Source organism: Diachasmimorpha longicaudata, chromosome 7 (assembly GCF_034640455.1).
Source record: "Diachasmimorpha longicaudata isolate KC_UGA_2023 chromosome 7, iyDiaLong2, whole genome shotgun sequence".
NCBI classification, from domain to species: Eukaryota; Metazoa; Arthropoda; class Insecta; order Hymenoptera; family Braconidae; genus Diachasmimorpha; species Diachasmimorpha longicaudata.
Window position 1 is genome coordinate 6,672,115 of NC_087231.1, and position 25,183 is coordinate 6,697,297.

The 25,183-nt window shown below is 38.0% G+C and overlaps 2 protein-coding genes across 3 annotated transcripts in view; both read left to right on the forward strand.

The window, feature by feature from the left end:
- The window catches only part of LOC135164630 (uncharacterized), a 31,731-nt gene extending 21,160 nt beyond the window's left edge, over positions 1–10,571 (forward strand). The window contains exons 5-6 of one of the 2 annotated variants that reach the window (XM_064125166.1): positions 7,942–8,038; positions 9,851–10,571. In XM_064125166.1, coding sequence (XP_063981236.1) covers positions 7,942–8,018 — 77 coding nt within the window. In that variant the 3' untranslated portion in view covers positions 8,019–8,038; positions 9,851–10,571. The remainder of the gene's footprint in view (positions 1–7,941; positions 8,039–9,850) is intronic. The other variant, XM_064125165.1, reaches the window with a different exon arrangement.
- Positions 10,572–10,832: 261 nt separating this feature from the next.
- Positions 10,833–25,074, forward strand: LOC135164632 (uncharacterized). Its single transcript, XM_064125167.1, has 5 exons — positions 10,833–11,459; positions 19,059–19,418; positions 21,736–21,856; positions 21,932–22,104; positions 23,625–25,074. Exons 1-5 carry the CDS (start codon positions 11,396–11,398, stop codon positions 23,702–23,704), a joined length of 798 nt encoding a protein of 265 aa, XP_063981237.1. The 5' UTR covers positions 10,833–11,395; the 3' UTR covers positions 23,705–25,074.
- Positions 25,075–25,183: the final 109 nt, after the last annotated feature.

Consider the following 25,183-nt stretch of genomic DNA (forward strand, 5'->3'; position numbering starts at 1 on the left):
ACTGTCATATATGGCGCAGTCATCTCATAATCCAATGTGATTATGAGTAATGAAAATGGACATGCATCCGGTGGGAATGACTCGCGTTGAAAAATAATCTTCTAAAAAGATGAACTTATCTCTCATGAGGTTAAGTGGTGCGCAAAAGTAGGTCTTCACTCTGAATCCTTATGGTAAATCTAATGACGGAATTCCACTATATTCTATCTTCGAAAAGCAAATTAAAGGCATCATCGCTGCATTCGAGAATAGTTAGTAAATGTAATTAGTCATATTGATTTTTTCTGTCAATGCAGTAGAGGGATTGAATTCGAGTCAGGATAATTGTAGGATGTGTTGAAACCCAAGGAATTTTCGATAGATTGCAAAAAAAATGCTGGGAGTACATGAATGACAATGTCAATGACATGATCTCCCTCAGAAGAGCCAAATAAATTTTTATTCGATCATTTTTCCATGTTTTTTTTCCCTCTCTGTCTCCATACTTCCGGTGTAAACACTATTCTTCCAGTTCAATATTTTCAATTTTATGATCTTGAACCATTTTTTCCCCCCAACGACACTTATTCATGCTCTGGTCGATGCTCTTCTTCTTTATTCAATATCGTTCCGTCTCATTTCGACTTTATGAGACGAGCTGTGAGCTGTGTCGATACTGGGTGAAGCTCCAAAATGCGTGAAGTGTTCGCATTAAATCTAACCTTTTAGAACTTCAGAACGTACACACAAGGTACAGCAAGTGGTACTAGAAAATCTTACAAATAGCGCTCTTGATGCTTCATGCAGTGTCACGACTCGTACTTTGTGCTTTACTCACATTATTCCATGGACTCCCTGAATGGAGTTGACTTACGGTCTTGCGAATAGAAGTTATTACAGCATGAAGCTCATACAAGGGCACTGTACGCATTTGGTAGTGTTAAAATTTTGACACGTAGCCAAGACAATGAGAAGATTTCAGGTAATGCATAAATTTGCTGGAGCTCAAATATTTAAGCTGCTACGAAAGTCAAATTTTTGCTGTTGACACACACGGAGAGAATTTTCCACGAAAAGTTCTAATTCTGGTGTCGAAAAAGCCACGCAAAGTGATGGCTGGAAACGAAAAAATTCCATATCCGACCTTTTGATACCGTGACAGTGATATTTTCATAAAATTCTACCTCATTAATTTTTTTCATATGATGAGCCTCCTCAACTACACCATTTTATAACACTCGGTTTTGGGTATTTTCACTGTTATCAGTTGGCTAGAGGTAAAGTTAGTCACTTTATGCTGTGCACAACTGCTGTCGACTAACTCATTTACTTCGGTGGTTAGCTCATGCGTTCGATGGTGAGGTAACTCTTTCGTATATTCCCTATTTCCACAACTGGGGTCTACACAGCCTACATCCGTGTAGTTTGGATATTTACAACTTCCGTGGCTTTTCGCCATTGGATAAATCTCCCGTGGAATGTTGCCATGGGTTTACCACTGCTCGGTGTATTTATCCCCCGCTGCCGTCCTTTGCACCCCCCCTCCTCCTCCTCCTCCTCCTCGCGGAAACCAAAAACTGTGATTTTAACTGAAAAAAGGAGGATTGGTGGTACAGATTGGAGAATAGAATGAAGAAACAGGGACAGAGGAGTAAAGTGCGGGCACACAGTGACTAGAGCCGAGATTCACATGTGAAATATTGATTCCTTCGGGATGACCGTGGCTCAAAGCAATATTCTCGAGCTTTATTGATACCCCATTGAGTTACCTTCCATGAACATAATTAATCATTGTGTGGAAAACTCATAATCTCAATTCACCGTGGTTTACTGGTATTCATTAACAATTCAGTTATATCAGTGTACAGAGATGAATCTTCCCCTAATTTACCCATAATAACCCATTATGGTAGATTATGCTGGGATATGAACAAAAGCATTACAATGAGCTCCATACATTGGAGAAATTCAGTTTCGTATAGCCCTTGTGGAAATGGTTAGCTTCAGGGTGCTGTATTATAATATTGTGCTCCGAATAAAATGATAATTTATCCTGAATATTGATATTGATGAAAATGGAAACGTATGAAGTTGAGGGTTTAACTAATTACTAGAAATGGAGTCGTTCAAAGTGCTTTGAGGATGTAATGAAGTAGCCATTTAATGTTTGACCAACAATGAGCAAAGGGGGTCGAAAACGATTACAAATGCTCGACAATGAATGAATGAAACTGCACTTAAAAACAGCACGGATAACAGGCTTTGAGTGAATTTTGTTTTTATCTCTATTTCTGTCTCTTTTTAGCGGGCGAAATTTTCCAGGGTTGGGAAAAGATTTCTCTAGGGTGTGTACGAACTCCTGAGTACTCGTTTCAAGTACTTAATATCGTAACTCCGCTGCATTTTCAGATGAGTAGAATTGCATATTTCATTCTGGACGAATACATAGAAATCTTGAATAAATCGCCCGTTTTGTAGAATACATTATGTAATAATGAATTCTAGGTAGTCCCAATTAGGGTTCACATTTAAAATTAACCGATATTAAGTAATTAAGTTACGGTTAATTTTCGATACATAAGTCTCTCTTTGATAATGGAGCTGTAACCTGTTTAGGTGAGTAGACGTGAATCTTTTAGTTTGATGTAACCGGAAAAGGCTAAAAGCTTTCTAAATAAATTAATTACACTGAAAAAAAAAATATCACTTCAAACAACAAAACGGAAATAAAAAAATTACAGGCTATTTATTCTCTGGTGCTGCCCGAAAATTTTCGGAAAAAATTCAAATCAGAGGAAGAGAAGTATGAGGCGAATAATGAACTGTAGAAATAACATGGAAGATCTTGAGTTCAAAATAATGATTCCATTCATCTATCTGATAAATGTAGGATGAAAGTTGTCTGAATGTAATGGCGTAGAAAGAAGAATTAAATGTTAAATCTCGTTCTTGAATGTAAGAATTCTTGTGATAAAAAATACAGCAAGCTGGGAAAAGTTCGAAACGTGATAAGAAGTATGGTATATGAGAGCAGGTGTCGGTAAACTACGAAGTTCGCTCCATTATTTGTCGGTATTTTCACTCATTCTTTTCCCCCTCTCGAGGCTCCTCGAGCTTCAATGGGAACAGGGCACCGCCGGAATGAGACAAGAGTGTTCTCCTTTACCAGGACCTTCAATTTGAGGAAACTGAGTTAATTCATATACATGAAGCCGAAGTATCCGGCCCGATACCCGATCAATATTCCAATTTTCTCTCTTCAATAACGAGGATAAAAAATCAGAACAGCTCGTTCTCGCTGTCCCATCCTTCTTCATTGAAATTTCCATTAATTCTTTTTTTTTCATTTCTCCCGATTTCATCTCCTCTTTTCACACGTTTTTTTTTCATTCAGGAGCATTACAAGCACATCAACAGGAAAAAAAATAAGAGTGCAATTCTCTCCGAGTGCAGCATGCATTGGGTAGTCGATAACCGCGTTTCAAATTCAATGCCCGCAGGTATCAGACCTGAATCCCTCAATGGATTCCTCTCTGGAATCTCGCAGGGGATCACCCCCATCCATTGTTGATAGAGGGTGGTGGCGATTGTCCAATGGTCTCGTTTCATATCTCACCTACCGCTGCGTCCAACAGTCTACGACATTTTCATTCAAAATATTTCTGGAAAAAATTTAATGTGAAAGAGTGGATTCTATGGCTTCCTCTTTAAATCCTCTCCAATGTATTGTTTACGTATTTACTTGAATAGGAAACGAGAACAATACTGCTAGAAAAGTATTGAAGTTACCCTACGAGTTAATTGGCAATTTTTAGGAACGCGTCGCTTTATTTCGATATAGTGAGAACAATACGCGAATTAATTTTAGTTTGAATACCCCAAGTATTTAAGTTAATTACAATTTACGCCACTGGTATCTCCTATTTCACAGAAAATTAAAAATTTTCCCAAATATGAATATCGCGTGAGAAGTAACCGAAAAGAAATATATTGAGCTAAATTTTCTTAATTTCCTTCCATCACCGTTAAATAGTTCAACTCATCCTAAAAGTTTAAATTAATTGTTCCCCAAATTGTTGAGTTTTCTGTTACGAATCCGACCGAAATTTCCATAAAACTATAAGATTTTTCAGTGTTTCAGAATGTTCAGTTAAAAATTCTCAACAGCGATGGGGGATCCGTTGAAACTTCAATAAATAAAGTGTTACGTAGTTGGGAACAAACTTCGACATCGCTAACTTCTATCACCTGGGTGACCGGTTGGTTGATTGTTGTGTTATAAATATTCCCGATAAAGCAACATCTCAACGTCACTGTCAGAACATATACAGGGCTTTGGTCTAGTCTCACGGGTGAAATTTGTATTTTGCTCTCGTATAAAACCCGCTGTTGCACGTCGACAAGTAGCGTACAGATGTGGAAAGCGAAAGACTGAACTGAGGTGACAGGGGAAGCATGAGCAGGGGATTTTCCAAAGTTTCGGTCGGTGCCCCGAAAGCCGCGCTTTTACCATGTTAAAACAACACACAACCCGATCTCGTTGCTCCACATAGTGGGTGGAGTAGTTTGATACGTTCAAATTGTTGCAGCTGAAAGTCCAATCAAATGTCACCGTCACTTGCAATGAGCACCTTCTAAGAAGAGCAAAGAAACGATGAATAGATTCGAGGAACTATGGGTTTCCCATCAATGTCCATCAATGCGAATTCATTGCGTTGACTTGTGTAAACATATATCTGTGAGAAGCATATATATAACCAATACATTTTCGCTCAAAAATATTTTTCTAAGAGATATTTTATCGTGCTACCACACATCAGGGAGCACTTCAATTTTTGCTCCATTTTTCCCATATAAATTCAGCAATTTTTCTCCTGCGATCAATAGCCATCCAATCAAATAATTACGACAGCTCTCAAGACACAGAATGACAGATAGATGTGGGACTAAAGACATTTGTTTTAGACAGAGCTGTTGTTGTGTCACTGCAAGCTCTTGCTGTCGAAGCCCCAGTCAAAGGCCGTCATCACTGAGTGTTTCTCTCATCTCCTGAGATTCACTCATCAGGTACTCGCTTTGTTTTCCACCTCATCCAGTGTTTGTTGAACATCAACCTAACTTGTTTAAAATTATTCCCGAATCTGGGCTTGTCCAACTGTCGGATATATCTCTCACAGTGTTTCTGCGGGGTGCACGAAGGTGAGAAAGTTTTCCACTGTCAATTTAGAGGGGGGTTAATGTGCATGCACAAAAGCTTATTTGCTTTTTTTATTTCTAGCAGTAGAGTTGTAATCGCAACTTCTGAATTGTTTGGTAAACTCGAAACATTGGGGCAACTCGAATATTCTATTTTTGTATCATTAGACTGCCGAATACCAGGACGGAGGGTGAATAAAGGAATGACAAATGGGAGTTGGCACGACACCATCAAGGATTTAGGTCAGTTCCACTCTCACTCATTCCCCTCCAAGTACTCCAGTCTGTTCTCTTCCATTTTTTTATCTGTCCATTGGCCTCTTTTCACTTCCGATTGTTCGTCGCATCACCACCAAGTGGTCGATGGATGATTAACTCGGAAAAATCCAGAAGCCATACAATTTTGTGACGATTTTTCATTATCCCTGAGTTGAAAATTCTCAATGATTCTCATTCGGATTGACAATCACTGGCTGCTGATGTTCCCTTCGCTATCAATGGACTACCTTTACCCTGAGAATTTATCGAAGAGAAAATTAATCTTCACGTGGTCAGGGGCTTTTCCTGGTGTCCAAGATATTTCAATTAAAAAAATATCTGGAAGTCTCGAACGATTCAGAATACGATGGCCAACCGACACTGATCGGGGCTGGGAATTTCCGTGAGTCGCCGACAATGCGATATGAATTTCTCAATGTCTGAAATACGGTAAATTTATATAGCCTATAAGATGCGTAAATGAAGATGTCGAAGGGTATTATCGGCGCTGACATAACAAGTGGAGAAGGGTGACCCCACTGGGCGGTTATCGGAGCACGTCCGATTCAATGACGCAAGCCACGTGGGGTTAGCGAAGCATAGGGTAAGAGAGAGATTCATTTCCTTGATAATAGTCACCTAGGAAATTGGTGTTCGAAGTTTCAGGCACTTGCTGCCACGAAAATGAATGGTATATAGACCACCCGGAGATTGTATAACGACTATTTGACTATTTTTAACGCATTTCTTCTATCATCGATTCTCATTATCGATTATGGCAGACGCGAAGTTGAATTTCCCAGTAATACTCCCATTCTTTCTCATTAAAAAAACTGAGTGAATTTTTTTTCTTATTTCCATCGAATGCACGGAGAAGAGGAAACGGCGAAGGGCCCGAGAGGGTTGGATTTTCGCCTGAGATTTACATGGGCGAAGGGTTTTGGCGGAGAAATCGTTTTCCCTGAGGAGACTAAAGAAATATTCCTCTCCCCACTCTTAATTATTTGAATATTCAATAGAAATCGGGCTATACGCTCGCAATCATGAGAATTGAGGAAAAATGGCGCAGCACGCGAGGTCATCATCTTCTTGGGACGAAATTTATCGACGAAACACATGCCTCCTAGCAGCTGTTGCCATATAATTTTCAATTAAGTCTTTAGTCGTGAATTTTCACTTTTAAGTCATAAAAGTTAACGCACAGAATTTCATTTCTTCCCCCCGCCCCTCACACGGAGAAAAATTTCTGAGAAAAATTCGCGTTCTCAGACGGGACAAGAGGCCCTAAGGGGTGGCCAGAAAAATATTCCAATTTTCCTCGTAACCCTAACGTTTTAAAGGGCTCAACGCCCTCAGTTCTTCACCAAGTCCCCAGTGCTTTCAAAGTATCCATCATTTCACTATCTCCTCATGCCTCGTCAAAGTGAAAAATAAAATATTGATGTCATGTGACAGTTATTTCGAGTGACTCACAAATACAGGGTTGGGGGGTAGTTACAGAGAACGGGACATATGCAGATGTTTCACGATAAAATCAGGCTAGTTGCAAACGGATTTATCGTCCATCACCAACCGAGCGACACCGCATTCTTTATGTTCTCTCAACTCATGAAAAAAAAAAAAAAAACATGAACACGGTCTCATAAATATGCTGAAAAATGATTCATACTTTTTCATCATGACATTTGAACTCCACCGTAGGCAGGACAAACAAAGCAAAAAACCCATGGGAAGGAAATAAAAATAAGTGCTACTGGTGCATGGTAAACGTTCGATGGGTTTATTAAAAAAAACACTAAAAATCGAATAAAAATAAAACTACTCAGGAGTTATTTAAACATTAACCCATGCAAACATAATCGCATAAGAGGAGGGGCATATGATGTTACGCAGATTGCATGTCTATGTATGAATACGTATGTACAACGGGGTGAAGGGGATATACGTGGAGACGAGGGTTTCGACGCTCTCGTGTGTAGGCATTCGCGTCTATTATTCCAGCATCCGGATAGTTTCACCGTTTGGCGGCCCCATCAATTCAACGCAGTACCCGCGGCCCGTTAAATTTTATCTCGCTCGTCTAGTATCACCATCCATAGCCCCCCCCCTCTCTCTCTTCTCACCCCCCTCCCCCACCTCATCCCCCTCCACCCAAACGATTTCTCTACCTTCCTCTCCACCCAAAAACCCATCTCTCTACGTTATACGTACTTAAACGTATTCGTACATGCTAAATCGTCAACGAGAAGCAAACGACTTCCGTTCGTGCCTCAGGCCCATATACCTCTCGTTTAAACTATCCCCCCCTCTCTCTCTCCCCCTGTCCCTCTTCACCACCAATTTTCCCCTCCCCCCGCGATGCTCTTGTCAACCATCAGCAGGGCCATCTCCCGTTTGCTGATCGACGAACTTTTATCGATTCAACCCCGATTAACAACCTCAGTATTAGTGGTATATTATTCATTTCATTCGTAATACTCAGTTTTCTTCGTCATTTCTCGGTTTCAGATGGCACAACTCCCACGCTTTCAACGAGTTTGATAATGGCTGTTATACTGCTCCTATCAGCAGGTATACTACAGTGATGGCCGGATTGTTATGTCAGGTGAGTGATAGGGGAAATAAAGTGAGTGTTGTAACGGGAATATTTTGAATGAATAACAATAGGATATGTTGGAAAAAAGAAAGGCTATTGTGGGGGTTGAAATGGATATAATGAGATTTTCGTGGGTAGCTGGTGGGCCTAATTAAAATTTACTCGGGGAAAATTCAAATTATATGGTAGAAATCCCGGACCTCTTGTAGGTGAAAAAAGTTTCAGCTGCAAGTTTAATCAAGTTACTTTATTATGAAAAAAGTGCGATTGCAATTGTGATTCGCTGGTGGAAAAGTTTGAAATTCTGGGCTTATTCCATTTGAATACTTCAGTTTTCACCTAGTTTATTCAAAATGCGTTATTCTTGGTTTTTATGACCTCATTGTGCAGTAACGGAGAAATTCAAATTGTCTGAAGTTGTTACATGCATTGGGATGGGGAATGCAGAATTTGAACTGCCTTTCGATAATTTTAAACATTGGAAAAGTTGTGATTAGAGGATTTTAATGGAGTAAAGTTGCGTACATTAGCATGTGTGGATCGAATGAAATTGATTGGAATTGATTCGAGTGAAATTTTCAATTGAAATTGAATTCAAATTCACATTTGAAATTTAGGTGATATTGGCAGTTGAATTTCAAAAAATTGATACTACTGTAACAGTGTAGGGTTGAAAAGGTTGACGAGGAATGGAAAATGATCGGAAAAATGAGTCGAGTAATTTTTTAAATCGAAAATGTAGTGATTGAAAGAGCTTACCGAGGCGAGATAAAAAAAAATAAAAAAATAATATGAATACATACAAAATTACAGGGAAATTTAATCTGAACATTGTGAAACACTGTTCCATTGAATTCTATGAACTAAAATTGCGTCCATTTTTCATCCACTCATACGGATGGTTCTTCAGTGAGTGGAAAAATTTGCTGAAAATGACGAGGTGCACGAATATTAATACATCCAGTAACTGTTGAACCTCAATCGAACCAAACAGACGTGGTTTACTCTTGGGATGAAAAATATTTGCAGCGAAATTGAAATTAGTAAAAATTATACACACTGCTGCAGAGAATGTACCTTTCAAATTAACAAATTCCAATTTGAATTGACGAATATCTGTGGATCACTGGACAAATCTTTCACGCAATCTCTCGAAGATTCTTCCAGCTATAACAGACATATCAAACGATTCATCAAAAGCTCACCGTAATATACCTGAAAACCCATTTTCATCGAGCCCTAAAGAATAAAATTCCGTTAGTCTCTCATATATTTACTCGGATCATTTCAGTGAGTGAGAAAATTCCGTGAAAATATATAGGTTTAAAGTATCAAAAAATATGGTCACTATAAAAAGTGAATCGGATGTGGTATGGGAGGGGTGGATGGGGAGAAACGGGTTAGTATTGAGATGAAAAATGTTGGAAGTGCCGTTAGCCAGGCTTTTCCGGGTCTCCATACCAGCCAATCCCTGTGCAGATCGTAACGTTCCACGATTGTCGCTAATCTCCATTTGATATGACTATATAGTTTTAGGATGGTCAAACAGCCCCCACCGGGTTATTTCCATTCGTGAAATATCGATTAACAATACCGAATACCGATATCATTGAAAATCGGAAAATCAATATCCGTTTATTTAACAACGAAAATACACGTATTTTAGTCAGACGTTACACAAATACCTCATTTGTGGGTTTAATGCTTCGTTTTGAAGAACCGTAAATTAACCAGACACGCGAAGGTACCCACCTACCACTCGTAATCACACAAGTACTCTTAAAAACTCTAATGATACGTTTTTTTTCTCCCCCTTTTCAGGTAAAATCCAGGCAGTGTGGATATTCAGCACCATACCAAAGAAAATTCCTGCAATCGATACCACAAATTCATGTTCATCTTAATGCCCATCGGTGTAAAGTGATGTCTACTTAGTTGGGGTGATGCACACATCAACAGAGAAAATATTAGAGAATCCAAGTGGATATATTTTATCATAATGCATTGTTGTGATAACAGGGTAACAGTGGTATATTTTTTTTTTCGCCAAAGACAAAGGAAAATATTATCGTCAAGTACCTTCGTTACAGTGTAATATGAAGATTATACAACATGAATAATATTTATAATGCAACGGTAAGGGTTTATCATCGAATCTAACGATCTATTTATCAAGGTACTTTATGTACCTGATGTTTCAACAACCTCGAAGGAATTCTCAAGTGCTTTTTGTACAACTCGAGAGATAAATCTCTTTACATTGATGTTACTATTGTATAAATGCCCTGTATAGCAGATAATAATTAAGGAATATTGGTGTGTCTGTACATACATATTTTTTATCGATAAATAGCAACAGCGAGTTCGTTGAACTTCACCAAAATTCAACGAAAACTCATTGAACCTAGTCGTGTACTTAGACTTGAGTCAAGTTTGTATTATTAATAATCGTGAATCCTATTGTATAAAATAATGCTAGTGTGTTGATACATGAATATTTATTGTAATGAAATTGTATAGGAAATTTTGAAAGTCCAATTTTTTGTCGATTATTTAATAAAACGTTAGTTCAATGAATAGTCAATTTTATTCCAAGACTATTTAAATTATTGTGTACTCAAAGAAGTGAGCTTGAAAAGTCAATAATATCTCCTTTTTGATGTAAGGACGTAGTGACGTTCGCGTGGGCAACTTTCTAAACTGGATCAGGGGGAGAGAGACGAACAACGGACGCGCAAGCTCAAAAATTTTACGCGCAAACTCCAGGCAGAGAGTCTTGGCTAGCTGCCATCGTATTACCAGTAGTAGTGGGTCGCGTTTAATCCTGCGAACACGTACGGCCCGATCGTGCTCACGTGTTGGACGGAAATTTTACGAAACAGCAGGATTTTATCAGTTTGAAATATCAAGTCCTTTTTAATTATAAAATCACTTGATCAATTATATATTCTGGTTTTTAATGTTACGGAACGACTGCTGAATGTACGTCACATTTGTGGAGTATTTTAATGTAAAATGAATAATGAGATTGACGATATTGGTGATAAAATATTTGAGGGACAAACGTGATGTGCTTTTTTATTACACTTGTTGAATTGATAAGTGTTACTGGAAAGATCAGTCGATGACTTTGTGAAGATATTTGAGTTGGCAATATTTTTGCGTGTACTTCGGTGTAATATTGAACAACGGTCAATTATAGGTGAACAATTAATCATTACTGACCAGAGTAACGTGGATAAATACGAGTAAAGTTCAATTATTGTGTTGCTCATGTACTGAAATATCAAGACTCAAGTGCAAGCGCCTCTGTTCAGATAAAGGGGACTGAAATTCATCAATCATACGCGGCAGTATTGCACTATTATGGATGGACAATGCTTGGTGGACCTGATTTACGTATTTTTTTTTATTGGACTTCTATTCAAAGGTACTGTAATACATCATAAAAGGATCCATTATCATTTTATAAATTTCAATGATAATAAGTTCATATTCTATTCACCCTCGAAAATTCAATTGATTTGGTTTATGCAATGAGCTGCAAGTTTCAATACCATTCCATTTATTTTACGTCCGTTTCATTTCTGCCTGCACATTTTCGATGACCGCATAATCCATTGAATTGCGGGACTTTAAATATTCCCAAATTACAATAATACTCCGCCCATCTCGGTCATTAATTAAGTAACTCATATCAGCTCAGTTGGCACCATTATATTTCCTCAAATAATGGAAATTCGTATGGATTATGGTTGTGACTGGATGATTGATCTTTATATTGACGATGTTTGTCGAGGCTCAGACAGTCATCGTGATGATAACGCATGCTACATAAGCACCACGTGTTTTCATTGGCCTTTTGATATCCCTCGTGAAATTGTCCCTTCCGTTGTGTGGCACTTGATAATCATTACGGGGTCTGTCGCATTAGAAATATGAGTGAAAAAAAAATCGAGCTCTACACTGAACTAATTCGAACATAATGGAATGTGGTATTTTAAAATGGACTTGTTTCTGCACTCATTCGTTCCAATATTTTTATCCAAATATTGTGAGCTTGTTCGAATGGAAATCCGCTGTTTTCTTACCATCACAATGCCCCAACTTGAAATGAAAGTCGCCGGAAAAATGGCAAGAATGGGAGTTGGGGAAAAAAAAACAGCAAAAATATCGTTTCCATCGCAGCCATTCAGGTGAATTTTATGGGTCAAGGAGCGCTTGGTTATAGTTCATAGTCGACAATTCATATTGATGCGGTTGACTGGCCCCTGCGGTTCTTCAAAACTCTCTACGGGGGGAGTTATACACACACTTATCGAATGTTCCGCTTCAGCTGGGCGATCATTATAATATTTCCTTGCTCCCCTGGAAAATATTCCCTAGAGACTTGGCAATAAATCATCCACAAAAAAACCACAAAGTTACTTTTACTCGGGAATTCCATCCTTTGAACCGTAGCATCCGCCAACTCGTTTCTAAAATTAAGGAGAAAGGAATCACGTAAAAAATACCTTCATAAGTCTAGAACTTGCTATCTCTTAAAGAATGCCTTGGGAGAGATTAAAAACAAGATTAATTTCCAAGTAAAAATTTTTCTCAGGAAATAATTTCCAGAATAAACCGTAACTATATTTATTAAGTCTGATGAGCTACGAAATTACTTGCTGGATGACTAAAAAAAACTTTCACGTTTTGCAATTATTGGAAAGATTCTTTATCACACCCTGATGAGGTTAATAAATTCACGTGAGAATTAATTATAACTTTGTGAATTTACACAATAATTCCAACCACTCGTCCAACAATTTAGAAACTACAATGAAAAGTTTTGCATTGCAATTGAGTTATTTAATGTGAAAATCCATTACTGTACACTTGAAACTTAGATATACAAATGGAGAATTGTAGAGCATCGGGTGCAGGCCCACATCGGACAAACCGATTAATTCAACTACGTTGGTACCCTTGAAATCCAATTTCAACGTACCTCAGTGGGATAGGAGGCTGTAGACCTTAACACACGAGGCAAATAAAATCCTTGTGCATCAACATGTCAGTTTAAAAGACGAAGGGAAAAGGTATTTATTGGATTTGACAAACAGTTGACTGTCCAAGAGTCCAGAAAAGCATTCCGGTCCTTTCCAATTGTCTTTACAAACACGTGTGGATGTTTCTGTTTCCCTTGACCGTACCTACCCTTCCACTCCCTTATTGTGATTTCTACTTTTTCTCTTCCATCATCGCAAATATGTTCATTCGATGTATCTTTGTTTACCAAACATTAGGAGAGAAATTCTTCTATTGGAAAATTATACGGTCTTCAGACGAAATCCTTCGATTACTTTATTGTTTCAATCTATTGAAAATTCAGGTGGCTATAATATTCATCAATATTTGTAAATTATTTGTACCTCTTAATTTGAATAAAATTTTACGTGCGATTTTACGTGGGGTTTAATGAAATTCGAATTCACAAGGTTAAGAGTTAAAGAGGATCTTCGGATTAATTTTGGCAACAAAAATAAAGAGTGACGTAAATGTTCTTCTGTTACGAATGTTTATGGTTAATAAATCCTTATAACTGCGTGAACCAAAGCATAATGTCATGAGAAACCTATAATTTATTCTTCGACCACTCTATATAATTATCTAATAATTTTAGAGGGTTGTTTCTTTTTGGAACAAAATGCTTTTTTTATTATCTCCACCTTCTACGAGCTAAAAATCTTGTTTTGGGACAGATATTGAATTTCCTTCTATCAAATGAGCTAATTTCCCTCCAGCAAATCTGTTCCACCACATCAAATTATGTGCCAAGGAACACATACTACCTTCGTGAAGTTAATGGTTCTTTCAGTGAATTTTCTACTTGAACTAAGAGTTGCCCAGACAGCGGAGTTTCCTCGTAATCAAATTAATTATGACAATGTCATAGTCGTTGTCTTATTGGACCTCCTAGTTAGAGGTGTCAGATGAATAACCTAATACCTATTCATCAACGTCGATTTAAAAGAAAAAGAGGGCAAAAATCAGATTACTTCTCGACACAGTTCAGGAAAGAATTTACGTCTGACTCAATACTCACTCGAACCACTTGGGGTGTCGATGAAGATTTATTTTCCAACCGCAACAAGTTCAATTCCAGTGATTTCTGTCATACGCTGTAGACATTTTGTTGGAAATTTTTCTGCTATTTATTTTTTTATTAAAAAATTGTGCTGTGCACATTATAAATAATTGCCATCTCAGCAAAGTTATCGTGAAAATATGACTGAAAATCGTTGCTACTCGTTTTTTTACGGCAAAAGTAATTATAAAAAACCAATGAATATTGTAACGAGAGCTATCTCGTAAGTAAACACCATGAGATTACTCTTCCAATGTAGGAAAATTTTCACGTCTTTTTCAATTTTCTCTACAACCGCTCGTAGTTGTTGATATGATCCTCGACCCGCCCGACCTTCATGATCTGTTTATTTTTCCACATATGAATTTTCTCATATTCATATATTCATTCTCAGTGATTTATATCATACCCTACAACCGCAATTTCTCATAACATTTCCATGCTGTGTTTGCTTTCCTTTGAGAATGTTACAGTTGAACTAGCGACTGCTGAAATTGGGGCATCACATCGTAATTGAAATCCACCACCACAATGTTATCGAAAAAATAAAACCGAACATTGTAACCAGATCTAAAGTCGAGGAATAAACATTATTGCATCAGTTAAAAATAAAAATTCCTTTAAAATGAAATGGGTGAGACAGAGGGGAATTGCACAGGATTTGCGCAAGCCCTGAAATTTGGAGATACGGATGAGGCCACAATAATTCACTTAGCAGAACACCTGTCCGGCAAACAGATCAGGGATCATACCCCACATTGTATCAGCCCGTGTGATAATTTAGCATAAAATTTCCACGCGACTTCTCTTTCACTGAAGAATTTTCCAGTCGAATTAGCGATTGTTCAGATTGTAGTGTCACACCATAAAGAGCACCGCTTCCTTGAAGCTGGAGTCAAGAAATTATTGAAGATTGTAACCAGACCTATGTCATGAATATATTCATTACATGTACATCAATATATTGGTTTAAACGAAAGAGAGTAAAAATGAGATTATTCTTCACCGCTGCAGATAACCATCCCCTTCTTTTTCAATTTTCCGCACAAATGCTTCCTGTAATTGACGTGAACGTCTCATCTTCTCATGTTCACGTGTTCAATCGGGTTCCAGAGACATTATGCCCCGGAAAATCGTACCCCCACAAATTTGCTCATCAGAAAAACTCTTCGATACTAACGATTTTCCAGTGCATTTCCATATGATTTATTTCTTTGAACAATTTTGAACTTAAATTATTGGCTCCTCAATTAGCCACATGAAATCATGAACAATCCCCAACACAGGGAGATGGTAAAAAATATCTCTAACGAATTCACCACCTACTGTCTGACAAAATCCCTACCTATCCCCATCGTACATTTAATTTTGACCCCCAGTTTAACTCTCGAAAGTTCCAAACACAAACATTCGCAGCAGTTTCTAAAATTCTCAAGCCACCTTCATAATCCTGTCCATCGCATGTCGCCGCACTCAACTTCAATAATTCCTGAAACATTTTTACTCCATAATTACAGACATTTCCACACGACCTCCTTTCCTTTGAAAAATTTTCCACTTGAATTAACGATTCCCCACAAACGACACGTTACCTAAAACAACCCCCCCTGCTCACCCAGATAAAACTCATCGAAATAAATCACAGAATACTTAGCGGGCACCACATCAACACAATTAAGCTTTACTCTTACCAAGTTATCGCAATCATATTACTGAAGAGGCGATTCCCTTTGACCCCCAACGGTAATTAAGTCAGATTAGGTGAAGCTCATTCCAAGGTACTCTGGAGCGGTGAAAAACGCGTACAACCATGTAATCCGATGAAAGAGGGGAAACAGAAAAGAGGAGGCCAACAGTATATACCGCCCGTGAATATCGCGTCAAACGTCACGTCTGCCTTTTTGGAGTCGAGTAGGCCACATTAACATGAGCTTTGACATGTATATTTACGATTCACATGGATAAAAATATACGCACAATACACGTACATTCATAATATATATATTTTTTCACCTCCCACCCATCTGTGGGCTTTCATCCTCAGTTACGTTTCATACCTCGTTTCGCACTTGGAACAAGGTGTACTTCTCCCCGTCATCACATGCCTCTCTCCCTCTCTCTCTCTCCTCTCTCGGCCTCTCCCCCAGGAAAATCTGATAGCAGCTACCCACTACAGGTAGTATAGCTGTTGGGTGAGTGGTCCTATTTAAAAGACCTTGAGGCTTCTGACGCTGAGGTAAAGAAGGTAGAAGGGCTGCTGGCTAGGTTGGTAGTGGTCGTGGTTTGATGCTTATATGTCCCCTGCGTTTTTCCACTTACCGCCTGCAGCGAGGCACACCCTCGAGAGGATCGTCGAGAGCCGCCAACAGTGACGAGCAACACAGAGAAACCACCACCCCCTGTACTTCACTTGCATGCATGTGAATATATATTTTTGTGTTGGCTCCTCGTCTGCACCTTCCAAGTTCTTTGCCCTTTATGGAGGGGGGTTCGGGCCTCTGAGGTACCATACACAAATCCTTTGATCTTGTCGAGCATTTCACGTACGCACTGAAAAAATTCTAAAATCAAATAACAGCCCGAGTTGCCCCTTCTCCCATTCCACGTCTACCAAGTAAACATACACAAAACATGACATGTGGGTCGTGTAATATGGTAGTAAAAGGAACGGGAGAAAATGAGCAGGAATTTTTTCTTTCACTACCTATACGTGATGCGGCGTTATCCCTTGATATTGTTGATCCACCTCACAAGTCTTTTCGTTCGTTTGAATGTCAAAAGTGCTCTCCTTCAATGCGATTGCACATGTGAGTGACTATGCGGACGTTATCGAGGCGATGGATCGTTATGTCGATGATGTAAAAATATTTTAAATAAGTAATCACTGAAAACCGATTACGTAGGGCTGTCCATATATAAATATAACACATAAAATTTAAAAACTCATTATTTATATCACAACCATAGAGGCCTCACTTTCTGCTTCACGTTCCCTCTGACTATATTTTCTCTTTCCTGATAGACATTTATGTTAATCTCTACTACGTTATATGGAGCACAATCAGAACAAAGCATCGGTATATAAACTGCAATGAATTTATTTTTGATGTATTTATCATTTAAAATAAATATTAAAAAAGCTATTCATTTGTGAATAAATGAGCATCCAAAACGGGCTTCGTAATAAACGAACCTCAAAGAATAATTAAAACAAAAATAAATATCAAATGTCACAAGTAAATTTCAATTAAATAAATGAGACCGGTAATTAATAAACTCCTCATTTGAAAATAAATTTGATAAAACAGACCGAAAATAAATGAAAACTGAAAATCACCCGTGCAAGCTTGATTGTGAGTTCAGGACTATAGCTTTGACGATACGTCCACTTTCCAGCAATTTTGAATCGCTAAATGAACGAGTCTTGCGTATTAAAAAACTGTAATAGCTTAATTTGGAATATCGATCGTGGAATGCTCGTATGAACGCATATAGGCACGTTTTCCTGCGGTCGTGAGTCGTGTTTACCCCTAGCTCGGCACCACCATCGTACTAGTCGATTCGCACGCTAACCATTATAAAATTACCCCCTGATGTATATATTCACAGAGGGTGGGGCTCAATGGTGGCGAGGAAATGTCGAAAAAAAAAACGTCGAGCGGATGGTAAAAAGTAGAGTGACAAAAATAAGATGAAAACCGTTAAAAGTGGGTGGAAATGCTCCTCGGCTTTCAAACCGTTTGTGTGCACGCGTGAACGAGCTTTTTTTCCATTTGTTTGACTTGTCAGACAGGCAACACACGGTAGTCTAGAGTACACGGGGGAGGGTACATATACCCAGAGCGATGAGGCCTCCGGGGAACCAATGTGAAATTCAACGAGGCTCCATGTCGGCTGTATATATTGAACTCTAAACTTATTCCCTCACGATACATGTTCAACTACATGCTTTTCTTCCATTCACACGAAAGCGATTGAAATTTGTATAGCAAATGCTCGAAACGCTTGAAACTTGACGACTCAAAGTGCCCATAGTGCCTTGTGTACTCATTTGCATTTGTAATTCTGATTTTTTAACTTTGTTTGTTTGCGAATTCCGAATAGTTTGTTCGGAGTTGAACAGAGGATAGGGTATATTTAATGAGCAGGTGATAAGTGCTTTACATGGGAGAGAAAAAATATCACTCGGTTCGAGTAGTCAAGCTATTTGCATCACGAAATCTATCAGTTGCTCAGATCAATTGAATTGTGCTCGAATTGAATGGGAGACCGTTGGGATCAAACAGAACCCTACGCTATTGAATCTAGTTGGAGGTGGATTTTGGGATTCTAGACGTTGAGGGAGATGCCCAAGTAGACGTATTGCAAGGGCCATTCAAATGTTCATTCATCTGTTCTTCAATTGCCTTCGACAATGGCGAAGTTCGCGGCGTCTTGCAAATATGGCCATCGTGTCATCAGAATCTTTTTGGCGGTGGCACACAATGAATTGAGTCGGGTTAATGATGTTGTTTCGTAATCCTTGGAATGTTATTCAAGTCTTGTTGGGACCAACAGAATCGCTGATTGAAAATGGCAAGAACCTAAATTGAATTCAATAATTGATCCACTTTCGATGGAAATGACATTTATCCAGTGGAACATTATTTATAATCTTTATGGTTTAATTAACTGCTGCGTGAAATGTGAACTGGGTCAAGTGGCGATAATATGCTGAATAATGTTAAATTAAAAATACATTTGGATATATAAGAGGTTATATACTTGATGAAAATGGATATCATTCAGAGAAATCTCCAAATTCTTCCAGAGACAATTGATTTTTCATCTTTGGAAGATCAAAAATTTTGTAAACTTTCAAACAGAATAATCTTCAAAATATTTGATTATTGTTTACAGAGACCGAACCAATCAAGATAACAAAGATGCAGATACCGAGTGTAGTGAGAGCTGGTACCGACGAACCAATTATTCTGGACTGCCCATACAATATGGAGGGTGCATCGACTCAAGCACTGGTAGTTAAATGGTACATCAATGCTGATATACTGTATCAATGGATTTTCGGGCAGCCTCCGCAAGGCTCAGACGAGTTCAGGCAGTACATTAATGCTTCCTATAAAGCAAGTGACAATCCAGACATGGCGTACAGAGCGGTGATGCTCGTTAGACCAAGTCATAATTTGTCCGGTACAGTCAGGTGTAGTGTATCAGCGCAGCAAGGTGAGGACGAGGCAAATGGTGAGCTGCTGGTCTACTGTGAGTATTCATTTTACTTTCATGTACTCTGGGTTTTGGGTTAAAATGCACTTTCATCGGTGAACATTTCAAATGGAGTCGGGGAAAAAAGAGAACAGGAAATGTCATCCATTGACAAAAAAAAATAGAGATAAAAAACTGATTTTTCATTTTTTTTGAAGAGCTGAGTGCACGCTCGGGCTTGAGTATAGGAAACCCGTGCAGGACAGAAGCGAGGGGCTGGGCTAGTAGTGGAAATCGGATGTAGTCAGGCGACATAATTCAATACACACGACAGAATGTCTGGCATAGTAGTAAGTGCCGGTATTGTACGGGCATATATAGTAATAACGTGAGGGCTCAATGGAATGGGTTTTTATCGATTGGGAAAAGCCAAAAGAAGACACGCTCTCACATGTCACATGTATATTTTCCCCCTCAGTGCCCTTCATCTTACTCTTCTCCCAATGTGTCACAGTATTTTATTTACTTTTGAAGGATGAAATTCCACATTCTACCCTGTCCAACCACAAGATCACGGTGTATGAAATTCGCTCAGCCATTGGCAACGAAAGCATGAGGGAAAAAAAAGCTTTCATACGTGATATAGAGGGTATGGATATTACATTCCATAGCTGGGAGATCTACATCAGCGAGGTCCAAGCACTCTGTTTACTAAATTTAATGTTAAAGCCCTCTGCGGAGTATTCATTTCATATACCGTTAAAAATTCTACATTGAAATTCCCTGCACACTTAGATATTGCTATTGCATTGAAGTTTACATAACATCTCAAAAACTTTTGTTGATGAAAATTTAAAATTTTGTGAAAAAGCTCTTTTATCTGCACATGGAAGTTTTAGTGGAAAAATCATTTTTCAGTCCTCTTAGCGGAAAAATTATTTAGGGGTCATGTATTTAATTTATGAACTCATTAGTGCTCGTTTGGACAATCAAAGGCTATGAGTTACATCGTTTCATTTTGCCAAAGCATTTTCATAATGAGAGAACATATTACATGTGGTCATCGCAAATGGAGATATTTTTCTAAATTAAATTACTAGCTTCGAGCGCTTTTCATGCACCACCCGCTTGGAAAGTCCGAAACGACTAAGTGATAATGTTATCGGGAGCTTCAAATAGATTTCTTCATTTCTATGTGGTATCTGGACATATTAGCATATGCCGGATCGAATATTATGATTTTATAAATAAATCCGATAACAGAAAATTTCACATGCGATTCCTTTATGTAAATTCATTGGTCCTTCGTTTTGCAAATCTATTTATGGTTAAATCGTTCCCGTCCTGTAGTATATCGCTAATATGTGAGAATATATTATGTAATCATTGGAGATATTTTTCTCGGTGAATTTTTCTCGATGAAAAGAAATTCCCTTAAAAAATTCTAGCCCAAGCAGGGCAAAGATGTGAGTGCATGGGTCATCGGAAAGCTCTGATGCCACCAGAGAGAACTTACCATATGAATTTCTCTCTTTGATTCATAAAATGTTTATAGAACTAGAAATTTCATCGGAGATCCCCCCCGAAACCTGCTACGTTGACAGTACTGGATTTTTTTCAAAAATTTCTCGATGTGCACTTAAAAAAAAGATTGAAGGAATCATCTGTCAATGCTATTCGTGGATTACTAACGACTGCCATTAACATTTAAAAAGCTTCATTAACAGCACATAAATGCGTCTGACTCCAGTAGTTTCACCTGACGGCCGAAAAGATGAGGAAATAATTTGTGAAAAAATTTATTCTGAAAATGACGGACTCGAAAGTACATCCATTTCATTTTTAAAAATCCATTAATTCCCTGCCCTGCGAGAAAATAACTACTCAGTTAGATTATTTCAATTCCCTAACGCATTAGCGAATGAGAGTACAGTACATGGTCAATAAAATTCTTGGTCAGCATTAAAGTATTAACGTCTTTTTTAGACTAATTAAATGTTGGACGACTTTAACTGCTCTTAATGATGTTACTCAAGAATTGATATTATTTCTGAACTATCAACGAATGATATGAATAGTTGAAGTGCGCAGCGCTGTCCCAGAAAAGTTGAAACGATGGAACAGTAATCTGTAAACCTGGGATTTCATGATTTTTTTCTCCTCAATCACATTCAGTGCCATCCTCTTCAAAATTACGGGTTTACTGGCGAGAATAAAAACTATTTAATTACATCGTTTCAATTCCCAAAGTAGCTCTATTAACCAAGAACTAGGGCATCATGCGCGCTGTCACACACTTTCAGTCGGGCCACCATCATAAATTTACGTCTGTTAATGAAAGATTTTATTATAACTGAGATTTGACAATTTCCAGCACCGGAGCGATCACTACGCATAGCAGAGCCAATCTCCAATGATATCACGAAGGAACTGTCTGTTAGCTGTTTCGCCGAGGAGGTCTATCCGGAACCAATTATTAGAATGTCGCGAGACAAGTGAGATACATTCACTCTAGTAGAATTTTATCATAAATTCCTGTACCTTTATGTCGAACTTTCCTTTGCCTTTAGTCAAACAATTAAGGAGCTAAAAAAGGAGTCCAATAAAATTGACGATGGTCGTTTCAATGTGCGAGTCACAGCTGACATCCCCATCGAAAAAATAGAACTACCAACGAAATTTCGATGTGAAATCCACATTGCGGCAGCGAATTACACATCAATCCGGGAATATGTCTACAATGGTGAGTGACATTACTCGACAGAAACTGATAAAACTTTATTATTTAGTGTATTTTTTAATTTGGTGGGGACGAAATGGAAATGGTCCTGTCACAATTCTCATTTCTGGATATTGTGACGCTAATTGAAACACAAATGATCGTACTGACGTTCATCACTCCATATATACCCAACGCGGAGAAATATGTACTCTTCCAAAAACAACTCTATTTCCAATTGTATTTGTGTATTGTGACATAATTATTTCTTTCTCTCCCGGTGAACAATTAAATTCATATTACTCTAATTTTTTCATTGAGGAATTTACACCAGGCTATCACGAATGAAGAGTTTTTTATGAGTTTTTTTTTCCTTCACTCGGACGAAATATTGCTATCTCACGATTCTTTAACCAACCCCTTGGAGACGTTGGGTAACATATAAAGAATCTACCGAGTGAAAATGGCCAAGGAAAGCGATAAATCTTCGTTCTACCTTAGGAAGACGGACGGTCGTCCTCTGAACGGTCGCAAGCTTCTTTACGTCACGGTAACGGCCAAGGAAAAAATAGTAAAATCCACATGACAATTTCTCTCAATATTTTAGATGCTAAATTTCCCACGAAAATGCCGTACCTAGTTGCTCGTTCGTTTCCACGTGTCATCAGATATTGTATTTTTTTTTGTTTCACTCCGACAGCAGCAATTTCTCTATCCCTCTTTTCATTAGGTCATTTCTGGACGGAGCGCATTACCTACGGGCAATAACTGGTACAAGCGCTACGGGAGCAGTGAAGGATATTTCCCGCAGGATGAAAAAGTTTGCCGGGGCTCATTGGGGCCCAACGCGCGCTCAATAACCCCTCAATGTGGAGGATAACGAAGGGGGAAAATGACTCACTTAAACCTGCCATTTTCCAACTTGATCTGTTTTTTTTTTCTCGTATATATCTCGCGGAAATCATCTCTCTTCTACTCGAAAAAATATTTCATGAATTCGTAATGTTGGTTCATGTGGTAGGAACTCTCGTGAATTTTCCGCGCAGTTTGAACTGCATGGGAGATTCACGATGGCGTAGAAGCCCGCGTAGAAAAATATAAATCTTCCGGTTTTCTCCTTACACGATCGCGAAATTCGCTGACGCAAAAGACGTTGAATACGTAGAACAAATAAGCAACTACATTGAAGAATGTGATATTAATCTGTAATGGAAATGGAAGCAAAACATATTGAACAAAAGTGATTGATTCAATATTGTGTTGGGATTTTTCCATGGCCATCAATGGGTGCCTTTTTTCGATGTAGCGCAAAATTATTTTTTTAAGTTCACTCCACGTCGTACGGTAGTTAACGAATGGTGTAAATAATCTAGGCCATTTATAAACAACGTGTAGATCCGCGCCGGGACATTCGTGTAATACCAATAAATTTCAAACATCGTCACAATATTGTAATCTCAAAATGCTATTGAAAGCTTTTTCAAAATAATTTCTCCCTCGCTGTTTCCATATTATTAACTGCAATTTCATTTCATATTTTACAGGCAGTGAGGGCCTTCGCTTATCCCTCGTGTTATCATTCATTATACATCTCTTCGTTATAACAACTGTACTGCATTATTGAAGATGAATCAGGCGGGACAAATACATAAACTGTTATTCAATATCGAGGAAATGTAATAGCCAACAGCGATGTCACCAACTCGCGAGAGGAACTACCAAAGAGAATGAAATGGAATTAAATGTATTGTATGAACTCCTGATACCCTGCGTCAAATATTTTGCTATTAACGTTGACAAAAAGCCATTTTCTATGTCATTAATCTGGTACACAAATGTTTTTTTTTTTCGTGCAGAACTACCATAGTTTGAAGACACATAATTCATTAAATACTAACAGGGTACTTTGCAAGTAAACGGAAATGTCGCTGAGAATTAAGAGGAAAGAAAGGACAGTAAGTAGAATACTTTGTTCATCCGGTATTTAATCTCCAGGATAGAATAATAATTTTTTTAATGAGAATTTTATTTTTCATTCGCAAGTATTCATCATCCGGTGATAAAATCTGTGCTTTTTTCTCATTAAACTCATATACTTTTCATCCATTGCAACGAATTATCTTTTCATCGTTGCAAAGTAATGCATGAAACATTTGTCATTGATCATTATGTGTATATCGGAAAAAAAAACTAAAATAGGTGAAAAAATGGAATTTCATATAAGTAAAATACGTCCGGGAGAGCAATAATAAAAGTAAATAACAACGAGTTGGAAGAGTTGAATATGTAGGTCACAGTGATAGCATGAAAAAGTGAATGCAGACCAAGCGAAAAAATCATTAACACAAGGGAAAAAATGTCGGGGGCGTAGAGAGAGGGACAGGAAAGATAGGAGGTAAAGGAAGATGGCAACAACGGTGTAGTACTGTGATACAGTAGCCATTGGTGTGAGCCAGCAAAAATTCACTGCTCTCTTTTCCTTCAGCATAAACTACACTGAACAACGTACATTCACTGAGTATTAAGAAAGGTGAATTTATCCATTGACATTGAAATAGCCAAGTTACATGGGAAGAGGGTTTGGCTCTTACTGTATGGTAAATCTAATGCGATAGTCTGGGAGGGGTAAGCGTAATGTGGGTAAATTTACAATATTTGGGACCTCCTAAGCATACACCCCGGACGATCGTACATGTTTATGAATTATTCCTGTATTATCGTTCTTATAGAGACTCTAACAAATTTTATGTAAAAAAAATAAAATATATTGAATAGAGTATCTATTTCTAAGGAGGAGAGATTTACTGAAATGACAAATTGATAAATTTCTCTCACGTTTTTGTAACTGTTCCAATTTATTATTTCAGACTGATTTTTAAAAAATGAGCGAGTGTTAACACTATATGGATTGAAATAAGAAATAAAAAGATACAGAACATAATCGATGTAAAAATTGTCACATGATATTTCTCTGGAAATAAACAGAACGTTGGTAAAAGATTATTGCTTAGTGAGTTTACGTTATTCTTTATCATGTTATGAGACACATGCAATATATCTATTTTTCTAACATTGAGTTAATATATTTTCTTTTGACTAAACT

Excerpts from the sequence above, each read along its gene's own strand:
- LOC135164632 (XM_064125167.1), top strand. The coding sequence starts at position 11,396 with ATGGATGGACAATGCTTGGTGGACCTGATTTACGTATTTTTTTTTATT. Across the intron at positions 19,419-21,735 it reads TGGTGAGCTGCTGGTCTACT|CACCGGAGCGATCACTACGC; the intron begins GTGAGTATTCAT and ends GACAATTTCCAG. Across the intron at positions 21,857-21,931 it reads ATTAGAATGTCGCGAGACAA|TCAAACAATTAAGGAGCTAA; the intron begins GTGAGATACATT and ends CTTTGCCTTTAG.